Source organism: Anopheles funestus, chromosome 3RL (assembly GCF_943734845.2).
Source record: "Anopheles funestus chromosome 3RL, idAnoFuneDA-416_04, whole genome shotgun sequence".
Lineage (NCBI taxonomy): Eukaryota > Metazoa > Arthropoda > Insecta > Diptera > Culicidae > Anopheles > Anopheles funestus.
The window spans coordinates 26,926,117-26,944,759 of NC_064599.1; the positions used below are offsets into that span (position 1 = coordinate 26,926,117).

General features: G+C 41.7%; 1 protein-coding gene across 5 annotated transcripts in view; it reads right to left on the minus strand.

The window, feature by feature from the left end:
* Window positions 1–18,643, minus strand: part of LOC125770433 (neuropeptide SIFamide receptor-like) — a 72,072-nt gene that overhangs the window by 19,308 nt on the left and 34,121 nt on the right. For all 5 annotated transcript variants that reach the window (XM_049440050.1, XM_049440052.1, XM_049440048.1 and 2 more), the window contains one exon: window positions 6,917–7,111. In XM_049440050.1, coding sequence (XP_049296007.1) covers window positions 6,917–7,111 — 195 coding nt within the window. The remainder of the gene's footprint in view (window positions 1–6,916; window positions 7,112–18,643) is intronic.

The window sequence follows — 18,643 nt, forward strand, 5'->3', positions numbered from 1 at the left end:
AAAACCCCCTTCAAAGCTGTTGAAAGCAAAGTAAATCATCACCGAGCATCGTTAACAAACAAAAAAACCCCGTGTGAACCCGTGGGTAGAAAATAGATTTTCCCTTCCAAACTGGGGGAAAAAAACTACAATAGCGCTACGGTTTACAATTGCATGTTTCACCAGCGAGCACGAACGCGCATACATTCGGTAGCGCAATGAGCCGTCGAAGTACATTTCTTCGACCGTGACCAGAAGCGTGAAAGTGGTTAAATGTTCTTCCCTGCATCAAGCGGACAGTGGTACGCGGGTTTGGTACAGGCACTAGATGGAGGTTTTTGAAGGTGAATTGTTTCTTTCTCTCTTTCTCTCACCCTGTCTGTGCTAAAACTTTTGGCTGAATACTCCTTGCGTCAACCGCGTGCTGCTGGGTAAGAGCGCTGCGAATGAATCTTTTTTCCTGCCGCGAGACATAGGGGCGTGATTTTTCTCCAGTTTTCCTAGGTTTCGGCGAAATGGCGGTGCAGGTTTTTCGATGTTTACTGATTGCTTTTCTTCACACCATTTTTCACAAATCTTTCATCAACTCGTACGGATCGGTTAGTTCTCTCCGTTTTTGGGGTGGAAAACCCCTTTTTTTGGCTCACAACAGTTCGCCTTTTTGCACACCTTTGCACCACAAACGACGAAGGATTTGGAAATGTGTAAACAAACATCGCACGGTTGAGCCTTTCTAGCCAGTAGGTGAGCCGCAAAAAGGTGTGAAAATATTGGCTGAGAATGATTTTTTTTTGCACATTACATTACGATGCGTTAAGCCAACCGAGGTTCTCGAATGGACGAGCTTTTTTGCTGCGGTTTCTTTCCAATAAATATCACTTTCCGGACAACAGCAAAAGTGAATGTTCGGAGTTTTGATGTGAGATCGTTTTTGGGGGCGAAAAAGTCGTTAACCTTTCTATCATAAATGAAATGGTTCTAGAAATTTTCCCTTCGTCATCGGGAGACTGTTGGTAAGCGAGTGGAACTGGAAAGTCTCGCTTCGTTTCACACTGGTCTAACAATTTGTCCTAGGTAAGTGACAGGATTTAGGGCTAGAGTTTACTGTAGGATCAAGTGCATGCAAAGTTAACACGGTGTGAGTGAGCGGAAAGCAGTATTCAAATAGAACCCGGCCATATTTCGCGTACCTTGAGCGTGGTGGGTTTTGTACGAGTGGGTAATATTTCATTTGCCTTATCATAATATTTATGAGCTTAGGGAGTTGAGGCAATTGCCGGCCTGCCGCTAGCAGCGATTGAGCAGCAGTTCAAACGGGAAGCGTAGGGTTGGAATGAAGAAAAAAAAGCGTCAAAACCCTATTTTAAGTGGAAGTTGAATCGCGATGAGTCGTGTGCGACACGATGATGGAACGTCAGAAATCCAATCAAAGCTGCATTTAGATTTAGACTAGCTGGGAACACTGTTGCGCACGAAGAAAATGCCTTTCGTATGCACTGCTGTGAGATGTGGTTTAGAAGTCACATAATATTATCGTGCACTGCTTAAGAGGGAAATGCATGAATGGCTAGTGTTGAAAAGTAGGAAGTCAATGTAGAAATGGTTGGTTTATAAATTTACTTTATATTCAAGTTCAATCAGGATGGGCAAACATATCTTCTTGCTAATTCGACTCCGAACGGCTGTTGAACGGTATCAAAAATAATCATTCGTTGGTGTATTTATTTTATAACAAGGTTTCGAAAGACGATAACCTTGAACATTACGAAGAAGCTTAAAAATAGCCTTAAAAGTAGCAAAAACTAGTTTACAAATGTATCGAACCTTCAACCGTAAAGACACGATGTGACATATTTATTTACTGGAAATGAAAAATAATCTCTGTTGCTGACGTTACTTTTGAAACGCAACTTGAGCATTTAATCACATAGAAAAAAAGCGATGCTATGATTGCAATTTCCACTTACATTCGCGTGTAATACATTTTAGCATGTTATTTATATGTAAATTTAATATTTCCTACGTCAATTGGACGGATAGCTGAAAATAACCACACCTATACAACCAGTTGACATTGATGCGAGGGTTGAGTTTTGAACTTTATTTGCATCATATTTGGATGCAAACAACATGCGGCAAATAACGGTCGCAAAGGTGGGAAATAAGTTTAGGAAAAAGTTAAAATTTGTTTGTCCAGCTATAGTGTAATCGAAAAGTTAATAAACAACTGTAGCAAAAAGAGTATTTTTAGTTACCAATAACTCTACTCTATTTATGAGTAGGAAGAAGTCTATTTACGGTTGTATTTTATTTATTATATTTTTTATGTTATTGTATTTTTTATTTAATATTACATAACTTTTGACTGTCTAAGTTTTGTTTTGTCTATTGATTACATGATGATTTTTGTTTTAAATTTTCGCTTTTCACGCTCATGAGTTTATGGGCAAAGAAAAATTCACAGCAGCATTTTCATCGGAAAATTCGACACTGATGGAGACGCCTAGTACTTGACTTTGTCAGGCATTAAAATTTAGTTAAAACGATTTATATAGAGTAAAATGTGATTTAAAAAGACAAAATTAATGACAAAAATTTATGATAGGTTTTATTTTTTGTTGAAGCTTAGTAAAATACCAAATAAAGCTTGCATTAAAAAAAGACAAATTTGTCTCTTTTGTTTAAGGACAATTGTCGGTCTTCCCTCGCCTTACATAATGGACGAATAGTACTGGTTGTAATTTATAATGCGCTGGCATTCTGACTTAGTATTTCTATTTTATACAATACACTTTAATGAACAAGAAATGATACTTTTTCCATTCAACCAGGTGTATAATGTAAGTAAACATATTTACTAAACTATTTCACAGATCATTACCCAACATTTTCGTTAGTTTTTCGCTTCCCTGTTGCACCAAACAAAAAAACAAGACATGATGATGTTAACATTACAGCAAAATGGAGATTTGAAATGGATAGCAATAGCACCGTTGTGATAATAGTGACATACGTTTCCATAGGCACGCCAGACACCATTGTTCTACAGAGAGAGCGGAAGCTAAATATATGCATGAAATATTGTCATTTCCGTTAGAAATGCCGGATCGTTAAACAGACGAATCGTTGATAATTTTCACCCGAATGAGTCAGCGCCCGCAGAAGAATGTCATGCGGCTGCCCATGAAAACCATGAGCCCAACAAAACAAACAAACACCGGTGAAGGATCTTTGTCCTTTGTGGGACTTGAGAGAAGGCTGAGCGGGTCTAGGGATCGATCTGGGATGATCTATAGTCATTAATCATCTGGCTCTGGGGTAGCTGGTCGGGAAAAGTGTCAGTTAGTTGTACCGGTCACATGTTTTGCGTCGCAGTAACGCAACGCATCGCTTCCGGGTGTCGTTCCCCCGGGGGTGGATTTGTACGACATTATGTCAACGATTTTACGAGAAAATCTCTGCCCGACATTCTTGCGCGCTCGAATCCCGACTCGACGCGTGTCACGCGTTTGGTGGTTTACGCCATTTTTTTTTTAGTTGTTGTTGTCGTTGTTTTGCCGGCAGTGTATCAGGGATGGAGAACAAAATATCTTCGGAAAGCTGCCATGGTTTTTGTAGAATATCATAGAGCGCTTAATAAATATTTATTACGTTCCGCAGCGTACGACGTGGTATGCAACGAAAGCTGAAATGGTTAAGCCAGCTGTACAGCCGATATAGGAAGGTGAGGAAAATGAAAAGAAAAAAATACACACATTTTGTAGTGATACAACGAAGCTTCACCATGCTGATGTATAGTGACATTTTTAATGGTAAAGTTTTGAAATTTGAAGGTGTATCAGTTGACAGTTTATATTCGCGCACAAAAGCGATGTTTCTTGTTTCATTGACATGTTTTACCATCCCAAGAAATATCCAACCAAGGCTGGTGCCTGGGTCTGCGTCCCATTAATGTTCCAATAATTTATTAATAATATTAATATTTTTATGACACATGCTTCTTCATCCACTGCTACATCCCTGTCCGCGTACTTCCCGCGGTTACATACGGAGGTTTTCTCCTTTTATTTAGCAAAAGGTTGATTTTTTCTATATGCTCATCTTGAAACGCAGCAAACGTTAAAGGACCACCGTATCATCACAACGCGTGATAATGGTTGGCATCATTAAAGAAGCATATTTTACGGGCGCTTAATTTAATTTACTTCCCATCCCGGGACGCCGGGTTGACTCGGCCGGTTTGATGGCGTTTGCAAAGCACAGATGGTTACGGTCGGTTAGTGTTGATCGGTGCTGAATTTGTGGTCGTACGGGGAAAAGTGGGTCCTGCTTTTGCGAGTATCTCGCGCCCGAACGTTGACACGCTATAAATGTGAAGTTCCGGCCATATGGGACAGGGCGAATGGGGTGGAAAGTATGTGGGGCGGGCGATAGATTGCGAATAGTTGAGTGACGTTCGCTGCACAGCTGGAAAATGCTGTTGCAAAACGGTTCGCCCCCTTTTTCGAAATGACTTTTGACCAATTGGCGCGCTAGTGGCGTGTCATGGTTTTGACGAAAGCTGAGCTGAGTTAGCTTAATTAATAGGATAGCTTTTCAAACGTCGAATGCGAATTGAATTTATTGAACCGAATGTTTGTGCGTATTTCTTTTTTTATACTGATAGCTAATTGATTCCAGTATTATCATTTGACTGGTGAATTAAAAATGTTTTTGAAATTTAACTGTTCAATTAAATTTTATCACATGATTGTGTTGCAAACTGCAACCGATCTCGGTGATGGTTGGGTAGATATAAAGCGAAACTATTCTGCGCTAGATCGTGCTGTAAATTGACAGCCGTAAAATGAAGTTCATCCCTAGTTGATGGTTGTCGTTTCGGAACGTGCAAAACCGTTAAGTGATTTTGTTCGCAAAACGTGCTGTGGATTTGGAGAAAAAAAGGGAAGGTTCTGCCAACCAGTACGTGCATTCGAATAGGGGTTCGTATTGCAAAGCTTCTAAAACCGATTTTTCCGATTGTGAAACGAATCTTTTGATGCACTTGATAGGTGTGGTGTCGCAGAACACACATACGTTGTTAATAGAAAAATAGAGCAAAGGTATTTAAAGTGAGATTTATTCAACAATCGATACCGACATGTGGTGTTGGGTTTTTTTTCTTTCTTGGAAACATCTATTTGAAACCATCATGACGCTTTGCACGTCCTTTTTCGATACTTGCCATGAGGTGGACAAAATTATCTTAAAGCTAGTGGTTGGTTTGTTCGATAACATAACACGTGATTGTGGTAAGCATTTGCAATAAACTTCAAGTGCTACTATTTGAAAGAAAAATCGTTAAAAAGTTGGCTCACATCATGGGGATGTGAAATTGAAGGCAAAAGGTGTAGTGAAACAGATGATCGAAAAAGAATTGAATTTTGCTTGCTTGAGCGCACATGTTTTTCTTTCAATGGAAAGTACAAACACACTCAAACAGAGCAAATGTCAACAAAAGTAGGTTTGACACAGAGTTTCGTTTGGGTAGCACTTCCACTGGAAACACAAGGCTTGAGTAACCAAGCGAAAAAAAAAATGCATCAGTACATTGCATAATTGGTAGTTGGGAGCCCAAATATTGGCTTAATAGTGTTGGAATAGAGGAAATTTATGTGTTTTGACTAGTTAAGTGTTTTGAAAAAGGCACAATGGTTTGTTTTAAATGATTTATAATCGTATTTTTAAATATAAAAAATTGCTGAATTGTGCCAGAAATAAAAAATAAAACATTAGCCGTACTGGGATTTGGCATCTTCAAGAAGGGAAGAATAATAACATTTTAAAAGCAATTTAGATTTTTTCTTTCATTTTAAATATTTCTCAAAATATAAGACTTTTTAATTCTGATAAAAAGGGAATTTCTTTTGCTCTACACTGGATTTAAAAATTGGGCACGTTGAAACCCCCTTCACAATTCATGCCAAAAACAGAAAATGTTGGGACATATTTTGTTACGGTTAAGTCGGCTTTTGTTTTAGTCGGCTCTTTGACTTGACGACTAGAAGGATGAATAACATGAATGTTTCGCACAACACACAACTTTTGAAAGGAATTTGCATGTGTGTCGGGATAAGCATTCATCCATGGAGGCGCCTGGTGTTTCAGATACGCACGTTAATAAAACGTTACGCTTCATTCAAAAACGTTTCAAATTGCAAAATAAAAGGAAAAATAAACGTATCGAATAGCACGTAAAGATAAGGAAGTTTCAAAATATAAATAAATTTTTATTTCATTTACAAATGTACTGTATTTCTGTGCCTTATTCTACGATTGTCAATATTAGCGTTTAATATATTGAAAATTTAAAATGAGTATGAACCGGAAATATTTTTGGTAGTTGCTCTAGTACATAAATCTTCACTTCTGCTCACGGTTTAATTCATTTATATCACAAATCAGTTTGTTAGGTATTAGAATTATAAAATACTGGGCGCCTCCATTACAGTGCATTAAAAAAATTTACTGTTGTACATTAATTTCAGTATGAAAATTTAAATAAAGCAAGTAAAATAAATATTTAACTTTATATTAGAATTGAAAAATAATCACACATGTACTCTAATGCATATGCAATATGTTGCCAAAAAAAATCATATGTTTTTCCTATAAACTTTGTATGTAAAATATTTCGTAAACAAGAAACAAAATGTATTATTTATGATTCGACGCACCTCACACACACCCAAGCACTGAGTTTGATAAAAATGTATATTTCATGACGAAATCACAGATTTCATTTGTTGGTATTTTCGCTTTATGAAAATATAAAATTTGTGAACCAAATAGCCACACTCGTCGTGTCGGAAGCACGTGTCGGCAGACCCGAGATTTGGCCCGCAGCGTAGGATGTTTATTTGTCTGCTAGGATTTTGTGTCAACATGATAAACTCACCTGAAAGTAGATTACCACCTTGCACATCGCCTTCCCCATGAACCACGTTTCCGTCACATCCCACACGACGGTCGGTGGCAAACAGAACAGTATGACGAAGAAGTCGGCCACGGCCAGGTTGACGATGAAGATGTTTGTGACGGTGCGCATCGTATGGTTGGTGTAAACCGCTATGCATACCAGTGCATTTCCGACCTGCCCGAACGAATGGAAAAAGAAGTGAAATGAAATGGAATATAAGGCATGACACAGAAAGCTTTTGGGTGGTTGCGACCGACATTGCAGTGAAGCAGCTTTTTTGCTTACTGCTGCAAGCCCTCGTGCTAGTGAAGCGTGTACGGTTTGAATGTTTTGTTGAGCGTTTGGCAGCATTCGACGATGGCTCTGTTTTTGGTTTTCTTTTTTCTTGGGTGTGTTTTGCCTCCAAAAAGGCAGAAACTTCTTGCGAAAGCTGCAGCAACGCTGTCTGGGCACAGTTTCCATGCCAAATGGGAATACATATTGTGTATTGTTGTCTCATCGCATCGAAATTTGTCGAGCATTATGAATCAACTTTTTTTATTCGTTCTTGCTGCTTCTTTTCAGTTTGTGTTGAGTGAAAAGAATATTGCTTTTCGATGCGATAATCAAATGTTAATGTTTGTTGCTTTTTGTTTTGTTGTGCCATGTAGATGGTTTGTTGATCTTGTGCCACACCTCCTACAGTAGGGAAGATGCGCATTTTGCTGTGATTATATTGTGAAATATTGCTTGCAGTGGAAGAGAAGAAAAAAAAATCGCTGTACATGAAAACATGGCAAAGCAAACAATTTAATCTATACGCTCAATGTTACAGATTGTCTGATATCGAAAGAGAAAGAGAAAGGGAGAGTGAGAGAGAGAGTGTGTGAGGGAGACAAATGAACAGTAAATCTATACTTTGCAAATTCACATGGCCCGTCATGGGTTCGATGATGGCAAAATGCGTACGTATTTAGCATATGTACGTCTTATTATAGGATAGACCGGAAGCCCTTGCCTGGTCGTGCGTCTGTAGCCATGATTAACGACTCCCAGATCGGGACACAACAAACAGAACCATCTTATCCGCTAGCTGTTTACGACCCATCCTCGATATAGACGAATTCCGACATTCGAGTCCCATGACCTTAATGTGAATGGAAATGATCGCTGTTTTTTTTCAATGCTCGTCTCGTCTATCGTCCGTTTGTTTGCTGCCATGCCTCTGCAACCGCTTGCAACAACCACAAAACGGTTGATGGAAACGATATCGCATTTGTTGTTAGCCATGTTGTTGGGAAAGCATTTGAAAACAAATACGAGTGCGAGCGAAGCAAATGGTTTGTGCTGGCAGCTAAATTAGATGAGGAAATCACACATTCCTTGGAGTGAACGCGGGGGGGCGGTGATGTGGTTCCGGAATGAAAAGGCGGAATATAAATGGTATAAATAAAGTGATGCCCGATGAAAGCTGTTAATGAGCAATCGAATCGATCTAAATTTAGGGCATAAACTTTTCGAAGGTCGAACATGAAAGTGGATTTGGTGTGAAGAAAGTTGTCCTCTCGCCCCAAAACAAAAAACCGAAGCTAAAGTGTGTTTTTGGGTGAAAAGTTATGGGAGGGCTACCGTGTCTTTGCGATAGAAATATTTCATCTTCCCCAGACACCGGGATAGCTGCTGCTGCGTGTTATGCAAATGAAGTTAAACGGCTACATGCAACATGCTAATTCCGGGCGTAATTTATGCCCATCCCGAAACGGCCGAACCACCGACGGTGATGATTGCGATGCCGTTTTCGACAGCTGTTTACTCAAACAAGGCTTTCGACGTTAATGAGAAGCAAAGGGCCACTCTACAGCGTTTTGAGAGGGGAATGGAGGGGGGGGACGGGGGGGAGGGTGCGTCACAGTAGTAGGTTAAAAGTGAATTAAGTTCCGAAAACGGTGGTGAAACTGAAGGTCGGAAGGACTAGGTTCGTTCTGTCACGGGCTGGTTAAACGTGCCCCAGTGTGTCTCGGCCATTCAGCAAAGGCAAGCTGTCACAATGCAATTATCATTTAAGCTTGTTATAATGTTTGCTCGTCTTCTGGTTAAGACCTTTCATTTTAAACGGGTGGTTGGGAGTTTAGTACGTGGCTTACGGTTTCATCCTTTTGATGAATATATGTTGCTTCACTTAATTGCAAGAGCATGCAACGCGGTGGACAGTTTGCCATGCGATTTTCACTGAAATGAACTCCTCACTCTAGCGAAGTGTTTAGTTTAATTGACTCACGAGTTTAGGGTGTGGGATAAATTTTGGTTGAGATCTATTTTTGGTGTGATTCCAATTTTACATGTGTCAAAGAATACGGGTGTTCTTGATGGTGAATGGATTGATGCATTGGAATTGGCAAAGAAACTTGAATGTAAGTGAGCCTGATATTGCTAAAGAAAATTTGACAGTGGAACCCATTTCAACTCTGAATCAACTTGGGCATATGCTAAGGAAATTTTTGGACCCTAGTTGATTGGAAAACTTAAAGAAAAAATTAGGTTTAAACCTTAGGGTTTAGGTTTTCCAATAGATCTTGCTTTTTTCTTTATTTCTATTTCGGGTGAAACTCAAATGTTTTGAATTTAAGGTGAAATAAAAAATGTATTATATTCCGAAGTTTCTGTTTGGTTCAAAAATTCATAATAGTTGATATTCTTCCAGTCCCACCTAACAGTTAATAAGCCCTTTTTTGCTGTTACCCCGGGTTTTGCGATGGGCAGCGACTGTTTTCATGTCTGATTCTCTTACTTGACCCATTTTACATCGCCCGTCATCAGGAAATAGAGTAATTTCCTTTTGTTTCTGTAACATTTCGCAAAATGTGCAAAGCTCCAGCAAATTTTAGGATGTCTGACTTTTTGTGCGACAGCAATTGAGTCTATTGTGCAGAAATACGAAATTACATTTTGGATGAGTTAATATTTCTTTTTGAGAATTTACAGTTTTGGGGTGTTGAGATTTATCTGAATTAATTAAAATTAAGTTGAAATATTTCACGGATATTTACATGCAATATAGACCTTAGGTAAAAACTGCACTAGAGGAGTAATTATGACAACCGATCGAGGGCAATGATTAATGAACTATTAGGATTAGGAAATGAACTCGATGTAAATGAACTTAAGGACAAATGAATAGACAGTAGCTAACCGATCATCGCGCGCGTTACACGTATTAAAAGGAATCCGGAAAGATTTTGCGAAAGAAACAATCTCGCACGACTGGTTTCGTGAGGTTTCTCACATTTTTGGTCCTTCGAACCGGATAGATACGGATTAGTGTGTGAATTGTTTCTTTCTTCGCTCTGCATCAAGAGCATCAGTATATTCGGTACGCTCCGCATCACGAGCAAGGTGCAAATCATCTTACGCGCCATTCCGAATTCGCGCGTGAAAGTTCATTCGCCCTACGGAAAGGGCAACGGTCGAAATTGCGCCATCGTTCAAATTTGTGTCATCGTGTTTTTCGGTCCTTTTCGGTCGTAGTTATTTTTCATGAATCATCAGTCAGTGAAAGTGACTAAAATGGACAAAAAGATCAAAACTGCCCAGCATCAAAAACTAATCGCGTTGGAGAACATTAAATCGCTGGAGCGGTTTACACAGGCGTTCAGCAGCGACGATGCAAGCCAAATTCCGGAGGCTTTGGAGGGGCTGGAGCAGTACAAGCAGGAGTTTTTCACCGCAGTGGCGAAACTGGAGGAATGCGACGACAGCAGTGAGGCGATACAATCCTGTATCAACGACAGGATCGATATGGAAGAACGGTGCCGGCGGCTGAAATCATTTCTCAGGGAGAACCAACGGAAGGACGCCAACCCGCTAAACGAATCCACTCTTTTGGCAAATTCAACGCTTGCGTTTGGACGGCCAAACGCACCCAATCTTCGGTTGCCAAAAATCGAACTGCCGACGTTCGATGGGGATTCAACAAAGTGGTTGTCATTCCGCGATCGTTTTGTCGCTATGATCGACGCGTCACCCGACTTACCACACATTGCAAAACTACAATATTTGCTTTCTTCGTTGAAGGGCGACGCAGCAGTGCCCTTTGAACATGTGGCTTTGACTACCGAGAACTACGCTGTGACGTGGGCGTCACTTCTTAAGCGTTACGACAATACACGGATGCTGATTCGCGATTATTGGCGGAAGCTTCATTTCCTTCCGGGAATAGAAGCAGAAAGTGTCGACGGTTTGACATCGTTGGTGGATGAATTCACGCGGCATGTGAATGGATTGGTGAAACTACAAGAACCAGTCGATTCGTGGGACACACCTCTGTCCAACATGCTTCTAATGAAGTTGGACAACGAAACCATCTTAGCGTGGGAAAAACACTCCGTGCAGTTTAAAAGGGATAAGTACAGTGAGCTGATTGAATTCCTGCAGGATCGTGTTCAAATATTGAAATCGAGTAAGAGCTTTGCATGCGCAAAAATTGCACCGACCAAGGTGGCCGGCGCACATCGTCTTCCTGCATCACGGAAGTCGATCACGAGCGCAGCTGCAATGCAGAAGAACGCATCCATGTCTACTTCACCACAACTACAGAGATGTCCGTTGCAGTGTCCGGAACCTCATCTACTACGCAATTGTCCGGAATTCATCAACAAGGAGATACAACAACGACGTGACATCGTCAAAACAAAGGGTCTATGTTGGAACTGCCTCAGCAGCTCACACCAAGTGAAATCTTGTAGATCAGACTACTCGTGCCGATCATGCCGTGAACGTCATCACAGCCTACTTCATCACGCTTCTCATTCATCCGTAACTGTTCAACCGAAAGTTACTCTGGCGGCTCAATCCGACGATGAAATGGTGTTTCTCGAGACGGCAATAGTTTACATCGTAGACGATTATGGAATTAAGCACGAGGCTAGAGCGCTTCTTGATTCGGGATCGATGTTAAACTTTATATCGGAATCATTGGCTCAGAAACTCCTCACCCCTCGTACGAAGGTGAATGTGTGCGTTACTGGCATCGGGTCAGCAAGGCAGCAGGTGAAAGGTTCAATCACCGCTAGTGTTCGATCTAAGGACCTACACTTCACCACATCGATGGAGTTTTTCATCCTTGACACACCAATCGCAGCCATTCCTACCAAACCGGTAGACGTTTCTTCATGGGATATGCCGAACGTGACCCTCGCTGATCCCACTTATCACGTTCCTGGTAAGGTGGATCTCATCATCGGCAGTGATCCATTCTGGGAGGTTCATACTGGACGTAAGCGATCATTAGGCGCAGGCAAGCCGTGGCTAGTGGAGACCCGATTTGGATGGGCTGTTTCCGGAAATACAGTGCAGTCATCACCAGCTCCACGTGTATGTCATGTTGCAACGAGCGAATGTCCTTTGGAGGCAATCATGACACGTTTCTGGGAGAGCGAAACCATCTCCGATGAACCCGCTCTATCTGTGGAAGAAGACATCTGTGAGAATCATTTCATCGCTAATACAACTCGGGATGGTTCAGGAAGGTATGTCGTTAGCTTGCCACACAAGTCTAATCCCAATATCATTTTAGGAGCCTCAAGGCAGATAGCAGATCGTCGTTTGCTAGCGGTGGAACGGCGACTGAAGGCTAATCCTGAAATGAGGGAAGCATATTCGTCATTCATGCGAGAGTATGAACATTTGGGACACATGATAAGGCTCGAGGAGCCAATTGATGAATCATGTCCACATTACTACCTACCGCACCATGCTGTTGTAAAAGAATCCAGCACATCGACAAAGGTTCGTGTAGTATTCGATGCTTCGTGTAAGACGACGTCAGGTTATTCCTTAAACGATTCCCTGCTGGTTGGACCTGTCGTTCAGCAAGATCTGTACACTATCATGCTTCGATTTCGGTCACATGCTATTGCGCTCACAGCTGACGTTGAAAAGATGTACCGTCAAATCCGACATCACCCTGCAGATAAAAACTTTCTTCGAATTCGGTACAGAAAGGATCCGTCAGAACCAATAGCAACCTTCGAGTTACAAACCATAACGTATGGTACCGCATCTGCGCCATTCTTAGCCACACGGACATTGAAGCAAATTGCATACGATCATCAGGAACAGTATCCTCGAGCAGTCGTTCCGGTGCTTCGAGATTTTTACGTTGATGATCTGTTGACGGGGACAGATGAGATATCAGACGCGATCGAGATGCAGAAACAAATCTCATCCATGTTGCAGTCAGCTGGGTTCGCGCTGAAAAAGTGGGCATCGAACAATCCTAAGGCGCTTCACGGGATCCCTCAGGAGGATTTGGCATTGCAAACATGCCATGAATGGAACAAATCGCAATTTGTGTCCACTTTGGGACTGATCTGGGAGCCAGCAGCAGACGTCATTCGGTTTCGAATCGAACTACCGCCTTCTGCATCAGTATTAACAAAGCGCTTGGTTTTATCGTATATCGCTAAAATATTCGACATCCTCGGAGTACTCGGCCCAACGATAGTTATTGCCAAACTATTTATGCAGCAGTTGTGGTCGCTTAAGGAAAATGGTGTTGCACTGGGTTGGGACAGTGAGCTACCATTGCATCTTCAACAAGAGTGGAACAGGTTTCACTCATCGCTACATTCTCTTCGTGAGTTGCATATTCCACGGTTCGTATCGCTTCAAAATGCAACTACCACCCAATTACATGTCTTCGCGGATGCTTCTCAAGCAGCATACGGAGCATGTTGCTATTTCCGAGCAGAAAATCATCACGGGATTTCTGTGAACCTGTTGACCGCAAAGTCAAAGGTTGTTTCACTAACTAACACTCACTCGATCGCCAGACTCGAGCTCTGCGCTGCACGGTTGGCCATACAATTGGTTAAGAGAATCAGTACGGCACTCAACACTCCCATCATCATCTTCTGTTGGACTGATTCGATGACGGTGTTATATTGGCTAAAGTTACCGCCACGTCGCTGGAAGCCATTTGTCGCCAACAGAGTGGCACAAATCCAACAGGAAACTCGGATCAAATGCTGGAGACACGTTCCTGGGGTGGACAATCCAGCAGATGATATATCTCGTGGGCTGCTTCCAGACAAGCTACTATCTTCTCATCGCTGGTGGCATGGGCCACATTGGTTAAGTAGCAAGGAGGCAGATTGGCCACATAACCCTACCACAGAAGAAATCGTTTGCAATGACGAGGAGAGAGCTACACAATTGGTTGCTGCAACATCTACAACGAACGATTTTGGCAGCAAATATTTCGCACGGTTTTCTGGCTACCTGAAACTTCTTCGAACGACGGCCTACGCCTTGCGCTATCTTCGATGCTTAAAGGATAGCGTATCGTCGGTAACAGCAGTTAGCAGCAAAAATACAACAGTTGCAGAACTTATCGCATTGATCTCAGCACTATCCAAGGATGAACTACATCGCGCTGAGATTTGTTTGTGTAAACTAGCGCAACAAGATTCGTTTCCGGAGGATCTTCATGCGATAAGGAGTGGTAACGAGATACCACGACAATCACGGTTAAAATGGTTGTCACCTTTCATTGATCATGATGGAATCTTGCGTGTTGGTGGCCGGCTTCGGAACGCGCAGATTACAGACGCCACGAAACATCCGATTGTGCTATCGTCGAAACACCCGCTCGCATCATTACTGGTTTGCTGGTATCATCGCAAACTGTTGCATGCTGGACCGCAACTTTTGCTAGCTTCACTTCGCCAGCGATTTTGGATAATTGGAGGCCGCAGTTTAGTGAAGTCAATTTTTCATCGATGCCACAGATGTTTCAAGAGTAAACCTTCGTTGGTGAGACAAGCTGCCGCCGATTTGCCTACATCTAGAGTGTCACCGACAAGGCCGTTTGCGGTGTGCGGGGTTGATTATTGCGGACCCGTAATGATCAAGTCAGCCATCCGCAATCGAAGCGCAACCAAAGCATACATCGCGATCTTCGTATGCTTTTCGACGAGAGCGGTGCACATAGAATTGGTCAACGATCTAACCACCTTTGCATTTTTAGCCGCACTACGACGATTCATCGCTCGCAGAGGTCTGATTACGGAAATTCACTCCGACAACGCGACTACATTTAAGGGGGCTGCACACGAGCTGCATCGTCTGTACCAGATGCTGAAGTGCAGGAACACGGAACGGGCGGAAATTTTCAATTGGTGCGCGATCAACGAAATTCGGTGGAAGTTCATTCCACCACGGGCGCCTCATTTCGGTGGACTGTGGGAGGCTGCGGTACGGTCCGCAAAACATCACATTATACGGACGATTGGGACGGCGAGCCTCACCCAAGAAGGCTGGTTGACATTGTTGGCCCAGGTTGAGCAATGCCTTAATTCTCGACCATTAGTTCCGTTATCGAGCGAGCCCACTGATATGGAACCGTTGACACCGGGTCATTTTTTAGTAGGGTCAAACATGTTAGCACCACCACAGGTTGATTGTACGAACACTCCGTCAAATCGGTTGAAAGAATACGAACTCGTTCAAAAACACCTTCAGTGTATATGGGCACGGTGGTACCCAGAATATTTGCAACAGATACAGGCCCGTGCAAAGCATATTTCATCAAAACCGGTAGATCTGAAAGAGGGACAACTAGTTATTATCAAGGAAGACAACATACCACCTACCTTATGGCCAATGGGCAGAATAACGAAATTACACCCAGGGAGAGATAATACAGTTCGAGTTGTCACTTTGAGAACAGGTGCAGGAAAGGAAATAGTACGTGCAGCAGCTAGATTAGCTATTCTTCCGAATCCAGATATTTTTGAAGATAAGTAGCCACAAGGGATCGATCGGTTTCGATCAAAACAAAACAAACAAAACAAGTGTCATACACATACACATACACATACACTTCACTTGGCATGAGAACACATTGCTAACGATCACACATGATAGGTTTAGAGCAGTGAATTGCATGTAATCATTATAGATAAGCCAATATTGAACTTCTTAGATTCGTTAAAAGAAATACTTTCTTTGGTGGCCGGAATGTTGAGATTTATCTGAATTAATTAAAATTAAGTTGAAATATTTCACGGATATTTACATGCAATATAGACCTTAGGTAAAAACTGCACTAGAGGAGTAATTATGACAACCGATCGAGGGCAATGATTAATGAACTATTAGGATTAGGAAATGAACTCGATGTAAATGAACTTAAGGACAAATGAATAGACAGTAGCTAACCGATCATCGCGCGCGTTACACGTATTAAAAGGAATCCGGAAAGATTTTGCGAAAGAAACAATCTCGCACGACTGGTTTCGTGAGGTTTCTCACAGGGGTAATAGTCCTTTGCAATACTTCTTAAGTAAATAGTCCTTAAGCCAACAAGAGAGTGAGAGAAGGTTTTTCAAAATAAATGTCTCAATTTTGGAAAGACAAATCGTGGACCAGAGGTTGTTAGAAAATTTGGGAATTTCTAACTGAGTAAGAATATTTTTGCCTAACACCGCTGTATGGTGTGCCAAAAAATTGGTCTTTATTCGCTTGAGTATTAAAATAAAAAAAGCCTTCCGCAGGCGCATCCTGCGGTTTTTTTACGTGTTTTTCTTACATCCTTTTTCTTCTTTTCTCCTGATATCCCTATTTTATCCTACCTTTTGACAGGTCGTTGGAACCTTATCTCCCTTTCTTTATAAGGTTCGAACAGAGTTATTGTTCTATTAATTAATTCCTACGTTGGGGTTTTTTAAAACACCTTGTTTATATTTTTGAATATTATTTCTAGGGAGTCCCATATTTTTCTTCTTTTAATTATCTCGCTTTTTCCAGTAAAGTGTGCCGACCACATCTATAGGACAGAAAGAAGGTGGAACAATTTTACCGCGGTTTTGGTTTTTCGCAACTAAAAATTCCTCAATATTAAAGGAACTGTTTCCTCAAATTGTATTATGCCCCCGAAAAGACATCGTTTCAATTGTAAACGAAAAGAAAGAAACCGGACGATAACCGAAACGATACGTAAGCATGCGTCCCAAAAATGAAAGGGGAAGATTGTGTGGATTTGTTTGGATTACAGGAAATCCATTTAAGTCGAGACGGGCGATGTTTATGCTTTACACACACACTCACACACACACATACGCCTACTCACCCCACTCGGGGTTGCATACGCACGCATCTCATACCGTGACACTGGACAGTCGCTGTTTTGTCTACGTTCCCCAGGGCCGTGTTTATTGCAGCGTCGATCCAGTGTCCGGCCTAATGCCGGGACCATGATCGCTTTTGGTTTTTTTTTTTGGGAGAAGATGAAAGACAACATCAAGTAGTGGCCCGAGATACAAAGGGAGGACATGGAGAAATGTCCACGCTAACGTCAAAATTGGTGGTCTGTAAACACATGGTACTTGAGCGATTGGTCGGCAACTGCTGACCGATGTGCAGGGCGGAGTATTATGTTCGTCTGTCGCCAATACGTCGCACAAACTTTCCATCATGTTGGGATGGAATTTCGGTGTAAAAGAAAAGCGAAACAAAAAAAAACACATCTCGCTACTCCAAGGTCAAAATGTACCATCTGATGAGCGTTGGATGATTGATATTGTTGCCGAAGTTTGTAGAGAAATTGGTATTATAGGGTGCAAACGAACCCGGTTGTAGATATTGCACAAAAGAAAAACAAATCAAGCGGATCTTCATCAGCTAATAAATCGCTTTCGCGGAATGATTCTTTTATGTGGTTAATTTGCTTTTAAGTATGGTAATTTAATAAGCGACGGTGAAAGAGAGCGGCAAAGGGAAAGCAATTGCTCTATCAATCCTTATAAAACCACTGCCGGTAGTGACGAGAAGCACTAATTTGTACGCTGTTCGCGATACGCGCCAGAACGTTTGTTGCCTGTCTGTGCCGAGATCGTTGTTGCGTCTTGTTACAGAAATGCCTTCCTGTGGGGAATGCTTGCATAGTTTCGCACGTATAAACGCAGTCCCGACCCAAGCACCGTTAGGCTCACGACGCCATTTTGCCTTATTTAGGGAGGAAGTTTTGCGGTTGCTCTCACGAAACGTTGGAATGTAATTTCGATAATGAAACTTTCCATTTTACATCTTCAAGCGGCATTCTCGATCGAACAGCGAGCTCACCAATCGGTGAGAATTTCCTAGCCAAAAAATCAATCAACCGTAATGTGCAATGGCGTCGGTTTTCAGCACAGATTCAATCACCGTAGTAAGTGTGGTGTGAAGGAAACTATTTCAAACTGTAACCAATCACTCATGTTTCCTGGTGAAAGTATGCAAAGAATTTCATTACACTCAAGATTATGCGCTTCCTCATCCTTTAACGGATGACAATCAGTGAGGTTTTTTTTTGGGTCGATCAACTGAAGGGTAAAACCTTCTCCTTATTTCCTTTTAGTTGGATTCTTTATGGTTAAAGGAAATGGGCATCTGAAGGGTTGTAATAGTGATCCATCATCTCTGCTACCTGTACTGCAACGTTGTCCACTATTTGAGAAACTTCAAAGATAAAACTAAAATTTAAAAAAGCTTCTAAAATCTTAAAAAAAGTTTGCTAGTTGAATAAAACATGTGGTCTATTTAATGTTTTTTGAGGAGCCTTTTTTTTGGTATCTCTCTATGCCATAAATTTAACAGAGCTGAAAAGGACATAATGCAAAATAAAGTCTGCCACACTTCAAAAGTGTCTGTGGCTGTTGCTTTAAGCTGCCACTTCAACGTAAGAAAAAA